Source organism: Stylophora pistillata, chromosome 3 (genome assembly GCF_964205215.1).
Source record: "Stylophora pistillata chromosome 3, jaStyPist1.2, whole genome shotgun sequence".
Taxonomy (NCBI): Eukaryota; Metazoa; Cnidaria; class Anthozoa; order Scleractinia; family Pocilloporidae; genus Stylophora; species Stylophora pistillata.
This window is the reverse complement of record NC_142521.1, coordinates 13,077,073-13,087,489: the sequence shown is the minus strand read 5'-3', so window position 1 is coordinate 13,087,489 and position 10,417 is coordinate 13,077,073. Positions and strand designations below refer to the sequence as shown.

At 40.8% G+C, this 10,417-nt stretch overlaps 1 protein-coding gene across 2 annotated transcripts; it reads right to left on the bottom strand.

Moving 5' to 3' along the window:
• Positions 1-303: 303 nt before the first annotated feature.
• Positions 304-10,166, bottom strand: LOC148734588 (uncharacterized). 2 transcript variants are annotated; one of them, XM_088755509.1, is made up of 5 exons: positions 9,536-10,165; positions 6,831-7,082; positions 5,812-6,073; positions 3,274-4,562; positions 304-2,412 (listed from the first exon to the last, which is right to left on the bottom strand). In XM_088755509.1, the coding sequence occupies exons 1-5, from the start codon at positions 10,019-10,021 to the stop codon at positions 2,200-2,202; spliced, it is 2,502 nt and encodes an 833-aa protein (XP_088611635.1). In that variant the 5' UTR covers positions 10,022-10,165; the 3' UTR covers positions 304-2,199. The 2 variants fall into 2 exon arrangements, with proteins under 2 accessions (XP_088611635.1, XP_088611636.1); XM_088755510.1 differs by lacking the exon at positions 304-2,412 and adding an exon at positions 2,472-2,906 and having other exon boundaries at positions 9,536-10,166.
• Between the last annotated feature and the right edge of the window lie 251 nt (positions 10,167-10,417).

Here is a 10,417-nt window from a genome sequence, read left to right as displayed (position 1 = left end):
TGTCGTATACCGAACCTTGCTCGCTTCGCAAATTTGGCGGCTCTTTAGGGCATTAGTGCTGAATAAAATGGTTAAATGCTCTCTCTTCAAATAAGAATCTATTTCTTCAAAGTCTCCACGATGTGCAAAGCAAACCCGGCTGTCTAGATATTCTTGCAAATCAATTGTGTGCCGCCGGAAACGATGATTTGATTGCTTGGAACAGGACGTTATTAAATGAGTAATGCCATGATAACCATTTTTCTGCATCTGAACAGGGTTTTCGCTCAAAGTTTAGGTAAATTAAAATACAGAATAGAGAAATCATTGCTCATTTCCCCGTTTTATTACAGGTTCTACGCTGGAAAATATCGATGCGCAACTAACAGACGTTTTTCATGTAGTGTGATCGCGCGAGTGAGACAAAAAAGACCATTGTCGGTAGCAGCGATTGGTGTTCGATATAACTTGAACAGAGGTCATCATCGAGGTCTTCCTCTCAGGTTGTCGAAACGTCAATCATTGCCACCAAAAACTGTCCTTTTCAGAAATACTCCCACCTAGAGGATCACCCTGTTGAACAAGCATATCTCTAATATGATGGCAATAAAATGAATGCATCCAGCGTTCCACTAAACCAAAAAACTAACCAAAGTTTGGTAATATGTTTATCAGCTAACTTAGATTTTTTAAATGAACATTAAAACGATGAGATATTGTGTTGATACATTAACCAACGGTAAACAAGTCTGAAAAATGTTATTTATAGCTATGGGAGTATCAAGGTATGTTTATTTTTCTTCTGTCTTTAAACCAGGATTGATCATGTATACTGCATGGCAAGGCTGAGGCAGATTGCACCGATAGTTGTTAGGACGTGCTTTTAACAATTAAAGCACGTGCTTCAGAATGGTGTCCTGATGACTTATTTACGATGGTATCAGGCTTAGCTTTCTCTCCTACAGCTGTAGCTGAACGTATACCAGTATCAATTCAATCTAGCACTCTCATCAAAATCCATCGATTAAGCTCGGTATAAATACCAAGGGACGGAATCATGCCTCAGAGCTGTGCTAGAGTAGACCTGATCTGACCCAAATATCAGTGTGCTGATGCGGCGAAAAAAGGTCCACATGGTTTCCAGAATCATGCCTTGCGCTGTGGTTGTATTGAGAAATTTTCTTTCCATGGTCTTCGATATTTATAATCTTACGTCGCAGCAATAGAGTAAATTATAGAAAACTTTTGTGTTCGTATACTGCCAATCAATGTAACAAGTAGCCTTACCTATGTAATGAATTAGTAAATACTAGACGATCTTCTCAGCTAACAAATAGCTATTTTTTTTTTCACCGCCTGTAGATTGCTCAATTTTTGTAGGATCATGCGTACTTGAGGCATCTGTCGGTCGAGTATCGGTTGGTACTATCGGTGGACATGCCGACCGATAATAAAACAATGGTTAGAAAAAAAGTGGTTACCAATGCACATATACCATCAACAGTCCATAATACACTACCGACACTCAACTCATATGCTACTGACTGTTAATCGCAACGTAACATCTACGAGGTGTCGGCCGAGTGACGACCGACATAGCGACCAAGTACTGACTGACACTCAGTCGACTATCAGTCGACATGTCGAAAGAGTATCGGCCGAAAAATCGACCGACAGATGCTTGAGGTACACATGATCCTTGTACTGTAAAAAAGGAGCGGGGAGCCTATTACTTGAAAAAGCCGTGAAATAAAGTGTATCCCGACAAAATGATCCATAACAATGGACAAGAGAAAAACCCATTGCGGATGCAAACTACAGCACTTCCAGCACGTTTTCATTTCTTAAATTGAACTTGAAATCACCTAAAGAGATTAAAATGAGTAAATGCAAAATAACAGTCATCAAACTGACGTCATATTCTACCAGCTAGAGCATCAGTAATATCCAGTGGCGGATATAGGGGAGGGGCACAGGCGGCCCGGCTCCCCCCTTATTTTGGTTCGAATAGTAAACGCTGAGGGAAGATAAGCCGGCAGGTGAACACACACAAATAAAAAAACGCCCCTTCCCCGTCCCTTTTTAGCTCAAGGTCTAGATCCGCCTCTGATATCAACTATTTCTCTCTCCTTGTTCATTCAGATTCTTGCGTAAGTTACAATAGGCAAATATTCCTCAATTAGCAAAGCAATAACACTCTGTTAGAAGTTGATACAAACTCTATCGAGTTGTATCTTGCCCTTCCTGTTCAATTTCATCAATTATGTCTTCCATACTTGGTCTCGCCTCAGCGTTTGTTTCCAAACATCCTCGGATAAGAGCTCGAAGGACACTGTTTGTCACCATTGCAACTTGTTGTTCTCGCCTTTCAGGATCTGGTAAGTCCCGGATGCACATCTCACAAAGAAGTACTCCGAAACTGTAGACATCAACCTGACCGCAGAAAATGAAGAAATAAATAAAAGGAGCAAATTGAGATGCAACACTTTGCTTGCTAGTTGCTTTCAACGCGACAGATTACAATGTTATTAGCTTTTAAAGGCTTTTCATTGGTTAGTAAACGGAGCGAAGGGTACTTTAGCGATGGAAATTAAAGTAACGATCTACTGAACAACCTCCTTTAACCGTGAATGCAGATACAGGAATGTTCGATTTTAGCCCTCTTTGTAATAAATGTCCTCTCTTATCCTCCTAATACTTTCGATTCTCTGGTTAGTTAGGCGCAGGCTGTTAGGCGGGCGCAGGCTGTTTCTCCAATAATCATCTCATTCTTTTTATCTTACAGCAACGTGAATATCTTAATAGGCGTACAACGACTTAAAAATACAGAGGTAAATTGTACTTGTGGCCAGGTTTAATTCCATTTGTGAGTACCCGTGATTTTCGTTAGAGGTGAAAATGGGTGAATTCGAAGGCCGCTTCCTTTCCTACGGGAAAAGAAATGAAAACCGAAAATGGAGTCGGATTTCGTTTTTAAAGCGCAGTGAAAAACGAAAAGCAAGGTTAAAATCGAAGTTTTACTTTTCTATGCAACTGAAAATCGGTTAACACTAAGGTACACGGATTGTGAATACTTCTAATCATTTCGCGGCGATATCTTGACTCGTAGCTTAGAAAGATTTAATTCCAGAATTGTAGTTAATACGTGGCTACCTTAAAGAAGTAAATCCGTCGTTAGATAATACTGAGGCTTATTACTATTTTCCTTTTAAAATGTATGACTAATAGATCGATATTCAAGTGGCCATGAACAGTTAGAGGATACGTATGAAGAAAAATTATATTAAAAATTACCTTGACTGTTTGATTTGAAGCCTGTGCTTCAGGTGCACTGTAAATTGCTGCCCCTGGAGCAACAGTCATGGTCTGTTGCTTGAATTTAGCTGTTCCGTAATCTGACACTTTAGCTCGCCATTGTTCACCTTGTCGCCATAGCAACACATTTGCACTGCTGATGTCACGATGAAGAATAGGAGTGGGGTGCTTCTGGTGGAGATAGTTTAAAGCTCGAGCCACATCCAGAGCAATGACGGATATTTCTGTCTGGGAGAGAGACTGCTGCTCTAAGAGTTTTCGTAGGCTTTTATCCATGAGCTCTGTAACAAACAAAGGACTACCTTCTTCGTTTGTTGCTCCAATGAACTGTAGCAAACAAGGGTGGCGGCATTTTGAAGCAATGTCCATTTCTCGCTCAAAGAGTCTGCGGTTGTGAGGAGAGAGAATAATGTCGTACATTGTTTTTACGGCAACGGAACAACCACAATACTTCCCTTCGACAACCATTCCCCAGCCACCTCTGCCTCGTAACTTCTCTGTCAGATGGATTTGATTTCGGGGAATTACCCAGTCTGGTGTTTTTTGAGCCTGTTGTACCCGTAATTCTTGCCGAACTGTTTCAAGAGTTCTCTCAAGCTCATTTTTCTCTTGGTCTTTAGTTCTTAGCTGTTCTTCACGGGCATGAACCTGTTGTACCATAACTCTTAGTCTTTCTTGCAAGATAGCAGTTGTATTGTTTTTCTCTCTTGTTTGAACTTGAAGATTTCTCAGTTGCTGGTCCCTATCTGCTAACTGTTCTACTGAGTCAACTAGTTGTTGCTCTTTTCTCTCCAGTTGTTCCTGCATATTAGCCTCCAGTGCCTCTTTCTCCCACAATGCCCCTTGCACAACTGCGAGGCGCTGCTCTTTTTCATTCAATTGTGTCAGCAAATTTTCAATTTGTTGGTCTTTTTCTAAGAGTTGGTCACTAAGGCTGACTTCTAGTGATTCTTTCTCTCGCAGTTGTGTTTCAAGTCGTGTCATTGACTGCTCCATTGCTCTCAGGCGCCTCAGCAAATTCTCCTCTCTTTCAGTTTTCTCCGTCAGTTGTTGTACTGTTCTTGATAACTGTCTTTGTAAGTTGTTACTTGGCTCTCTGCTCTCTTGCTTTCCTACGTTGGGCAGTTTTGCGGGCTTGAACTCGCTAAGCATCTGTCTTTGTCTTTCAATGAATGTTTCAACCTCAGTTTCGGAGGATTCTCCAGCAGCCATAATGATATCTGAAGAGTCAAGTGAACGACTACTATCTCCATTTCTCCTGGTTTCTCCTGTTATAGAAAAAAATCATGTACCTGTGACTATAGGCATAGATATACACGTACCATTTTTCTGTTTAATTAAGTGACCTCTGCTATAAATGCACTTTAAACGACTTTTTACAATGATTGTCCCACAATTCCATTCAGAAAGTCTTACAATAAAAGAGACAGTTTAAAAACACTGCTGGTGTATGATTTCCGCAACGTAACAACAGTGCTAGCTTTGTGTGCATTCTGACGCCGACCTTGCGCGGAAATAAATACAGATTTAGCAGCACTTTTACGTGAAACGTGAACGACAAGGGTGGCCACGGTCGCGCTTTGCCTTTTCTACGTGAGAGTAGCCTGTTTCGCGTTCGCCGTGTACATAAGTTTTTCTTAACTTTTTCTCCATCAAAGTAGAAAATAATTGATGGAAGAAGGGGACTAAAACTATTCCTTTTAAGTCACACAAGGGCATCTTCAAATCTACCATCACTGAGCTCACGCGCAAGATGCTAAAGCAGCAAGGTTCGTGCTACTTTATCTAAGACGTCAAAGAGCAGGCTGACGTTTGCCATTTCACATAAACGCGGGGCTAAATCTCTCTAATAGCAACATAAATAGTCGACCTTCATCCCGAAGCACTTTTCCATTGCGTGTCTTAAAACTAGGACCAAAGTAATCGTAATGGTCAATCAGAACAAAGGAATCGGTATGAAAGCTCACTGTAAAATCAAGAAAATTTCCTGAAGAGCGTAAAATGAGAGTGATCATGTCACGATTGGTTGAAATTTTGCATGTGACTGGTGTAATGAAAGAGAGTTCAACTTTGCACAATTGAGGCTTCATTCAGCAAAACCTCGTGCTTAGATACTGAACAACATAAACATGGCGGCCTAACCAAAACAAAACAAGTCCACTGACACGTGCGGACTAACAATTCCGCTGACATGTGCGCCGGCACTAAACCACAGGGGGAGCCTAATAAACAACATGATAATTAGATTCAAGTGCCACTTAAATCGTCACATTGTTACTACAACTAGTTGAGAGGGCGGCGCGTGGTTTCTAGAACATTTTTGGCTACAGGGTGAAGTAACGCAAACCGAGATAATCTTTGCTTACCCTCAGCACTCAATTGAAAATTGCTTTATCCTGATGGTAATCTGAAACCAGTCACGTTATCAAGTCAAAATACAGCTGGGGAAATTAAAATTAAATTGTGTGTGATGGAAGTTAAAAATTGACGGTCTATCTCTGATACATCTGCACCTACTTATGGATGTTCCATAAGCTTGATCATCAGCATGGCTCGGTAGTGATCTTGCACATAGACCACCATCGTCAATCTGCTCTTCCACCTCCTTCTTTGGACCTTGTTTCCTTGACGGTTCGTTTTTTAGCGCCTCGCTAGGCTTCTCATCAATGGAGTTTAATGGTAGAAATTTATCTATAGTAACAAAGATTGCATGATCTTTCCGACAAACAAAGCGTTGAAATCCATTCTTTCTACCGTTTCCCATTCCAATTTTTTCATCCTAAAAAGAATAACAGTTTCAATCACCTAGTATTGCGCACTTAATGGTCCATATCAATCAAAACCTATATTACATAGTTCAAATTTATTATATGCAGCTGTGATTTGTGCTCCATGTGCTCAGTCAGACAAGAACCATAACCACAAGCTGATGGAGAAATTTGACAGAGTTCTTTTACCATTTATTCATGACGAGCATAGAACTAACTGAATTAGAATAAACCTAAAACCTGAGCTCTCGTGTGTGTTAGACAAAGGAAAGCACTGCATGATTCGCTTCAACTGCGTGTGAATCGGTTATCATTGAAAGGAATAGCCCTTAGAAGGAGGACTTCAACTAACATGTTCTTGCTTATAGGATATGAGAAATTGAAGAAGACAAACTGCTGACTTTCCCCGCTTTTGAGAAGAGCATAGCTTTTCAACTAGGAATAATTCTTTACCAGTATATGGTCGTGGTTAACGAGTAACTTTTCCACACGATTCTATCGCGCTATTCAACAAAAAGCTATTGAGACAAAAACACAACTGAGCGATATGAGGAGCGGGTGTTATTTTGATTACTCCAAATTCTTTTAACTTACTGACAAGGAAATGTGCGACAGCTTGGAAGGTCAATTGCAAATGTCTTTGTTGATGTACAAAGCGAGGTTTGTTATTTTGAATCCGCCACGATCGAAACAGCTTTAGAAGTGACTAGAGCGATGAAACATGTTTACGAACAGTTATAAGAAAACGCAAACTCATTTACACCTTACCATTTCCAAGCCAGCAATAGTTCGCACGTTACTATTTGAGTATCTTTCTTCTCCGATGTAGCGTAGCGTTCCTTTGGCTTGGCTATACACGACCCTTTGGTCAATGCTAATGAAAGTGCCATTTATTCCTTTCAGAGGTACCAGTTCAGCCAAATTCACAAAAACACCCGAGTCTTCTTCACATATGAAATATCTTCTTCCTTCGCCGTATGTGCCATCACATGATCCTTGTCTTGGATATTTGGGATCACCCTAAAAACGATATTTAAAATTTAGTTATTAACACAACGCCAAGACTTGCATTTTAAGCAACCCGCATGCACGTTTGCAGAATGAGTTTATCGTAATCTCAACATTTTTAAGAGTGAAAGTAAATGAGGAATGTTTTGCAGATTTGCTGAAAGACAGTTTTCGAAAGATTAGGTCACATTTTGGAACTCAAAACGCGGTCAACTTTCCAATTACATTTTCATACTATATTCAATAATGTCTTAAAATATACTTCACCAAGAAAAATGAATCACTGAATGACGCCCGTGCAAAGGTCAGAGTTTGAAATGACATTATCATCATTATCATCAATGTGATTAATAATGTTTCATTATTACTATTATTATTATTATCATTATTATTATTAATATTATTGTCATTATTATTCGCATTCTTATTGCCATTGTTGTTGTCTTTGCAAGAGCTTTACATGGTAATTGTGATTTAGGGCCCGTTTACATGGAAGTAGGGGACCCCAAGGTAGGTGAGGTAACCCGCCTGTCCATACAATTTCTTAATTTATCTTGATAACATTTACGTGATAGATGGGATGACCCGCCTAGGCGGGTTTCCAGTCTGCTAAGTAGGGTAGTCATGTCAGCCGGGGTGACATTTAGCCATGTAAACGTCTCAACATTCAGGTAAACCGCCTAGCCGGCGTCCCCGTTCATGGCAAAAAGCTCAAAAGCAAAACACGTGTGTTATTAAACTATGTTAACTTCCCAGCCAGCTTCCTATAAAGAAACAAAACGTTAAAACACCAACTTTAACGTCCTCTTAGCAATGAAAGCTTGGAAATCGCTCTTCGCGCTTTGCGCTCGCCTAAGTCCCCCTCGCGCTTTGCGCTCGGTCCAGTCCTCTCGCCCTTCGCGTTCGGTGAGACAGGGAGAGAAAGTTTGCCTGCGGAGGAGGCTAAGACGGAGTATGATAGGAATAACAGTGATGACAAAGCAAGCCCAAAACTGCAGAGATGACCAGAAACCGCAACAGACATACACGGAATGTAACATGTTCACATTTCCGAATATTGAGCGTTGTAAATCGACCATGTTTCGTTTCACCTGCTATTCCTTTTAATACATTAACGGGTTCAAATTATTAACGGTTCCTCGCGTAGCCTAACACCGCGTAACACAAAGCGTGACGCCTCCACGTACGTCAGTCCGAGAATTAATAACCTTTCGTCTTTCTCGAGATGTGAACTTGGGACGCCTATGCTTCCTTGGGGATTTCTTGTGGGATAAATAGGCAATTTTTCATGTGAGGTTGTGATGATGAGTCTGTGATAACTAGTCTGCGTGGCCGGCAGTATTCGGCGGGGAGTGCCTACGCAAGTTTCAAAGCCGCAATTAGGGCGATTAAAAAACAAATAAATAAAAAAACGTCTGCTATGCATTTTCACAAATGCAACACCATGTGCAATTAAAAGATATGACCATTCGCAGTTTTTATTACTCGTTCGCGATTTTTTTCTTATTTATATGTTGTGGGTTCTCTAAATGTACCTCAGAATCCTCCCCCCCCCCCCCCCCCGTGAGATCAGTACGAAGATGTCACGAAACAAAGGCTTAAATAAAGCAGAGACGGCGTTAGAGCATAAGATCAATCCAACCTGCAAGGTTTCGAAGTAAGTGTTGGTTAACATCCCAACATAATTGTGAATTAATGTTTCTGAATTGCTTGACTTACCTCCCGCTGGCTCTTTCAACAAAGAATCACTTATAAAGGTTTCTAATTGCTTAAATGTCCCTGCAGTGAGTTCGTTTTGTTCCGGGCTCGAATGTTGCAATGGCATTTTTGTTCAAAAACGCAAGTGTAAACAGGCATCGTGCCTGTTCTTTGGTTTAGTCTGTGTTTACATGCGACGATCTAGAAAGCCAGCTTCAATTCGCCATGTGTCTCCCTGTCACTCGGCCAAACAAACTGATCATCGTAGCTACTCTCCTGTTATGTTGCACCAGAAACACCTAGTGTGGAGTTTGGCGGCATATACAGAAGAATGGCATTTGAATGTTGAGCCTTCGTTCGGCCAGTTCAGAAAAACAGCGCAGGAATTCAAAGGTGTGTTAGCTTGTATTCTATAAAGGTTCGCCTCATAGAAAGTCCAAAGCGACGAGTTTCTAAAATATTTCTTATGCTAGTCAACAAAGTCGATTGCAATCGTAAAATTGAACTCGATACATGGAAATTTACCGCACCAGCGAATTTCAGACCATTGAAGATGCAAATTTAAAAATGCGGCGTAGAAGTAGTTCTATGCCTTTCGAAGTTTTCAAATGACGCATCAGTATAATTATGCGTCGACAATAAAACACAGAACACTGAACTCAATAAGGCAGTTTCGACTCAATTGACTGCATCTCAACCATATGAACGATACTTCAATAGCAAGTAGCAAATTTAAATTACATTACCTCAACATCAAAATATCTTACCATCAATTCAACTCCAAACCAAGTTCCAATCTTACGTGGCAATTCACCCATGTAACGTACAACACCGGGTACCGATCTTCCTGATGATAGTAACACAGAGACTGCTCTTCCCAGCGAAAGACGACCCGAAACATTTTGAATTTGCTTTGCAAACGTTTCACATCTCAACTTCAGATCAGAAATTGCTAGAAGCAAGGAAGCATCTTCTTCTGAAAGTTTAAATAGATCTTCCTTGCCACATTCAAGATGTAGTTCCTTTCTATCGATTCCAACGAGCGCCATTCTTCCAACTCTTGAAAGATGTTGATTACAAGGCTCGTAGTCAGCTTTCGCTAATAACTCACCTCGAATTGCTTCAGTCGGTAATGGCAACGTGTCGAGAATGTCATCGAGTGTAAGACAGAAGTTTCCATAACGATTGCTTAGTCGCTTTGTGCATCCATGACGATTGTTTAGAAGGATGTACTTACTCCTGTGTCCGTCCATATCAGACACATGGACAACTAACTTTATACGAATATTTTAAGATCTGCGGTAATCTTTGGAAAGGTAGTGGTACTATTTCATGTATACTACAAATAAGAACTTCATTCGCTTGGCTTGTTCTCCCGGAATCACTCAAAGACGCGAGCCTGTTATGTCACGCCTAAAAATAACGTGTAGTCCCTTGAGACCAGGACAGGGGGTGATCGCACTCTGATGGCATATGGTATTTCGAGGACTGGACTAGACTGGACTGGACTACCAAAACGGGGACTAGTAAAGCGCGGACTGGTAAAACGAGGACTAGTAAAACGCGGACTAGTAAAACGTGGACTAGTAAAACGCGGACTAGTAAAACGCGGACTAGTAAAACGCGGACTAGTAAAACGCGGACTAGTA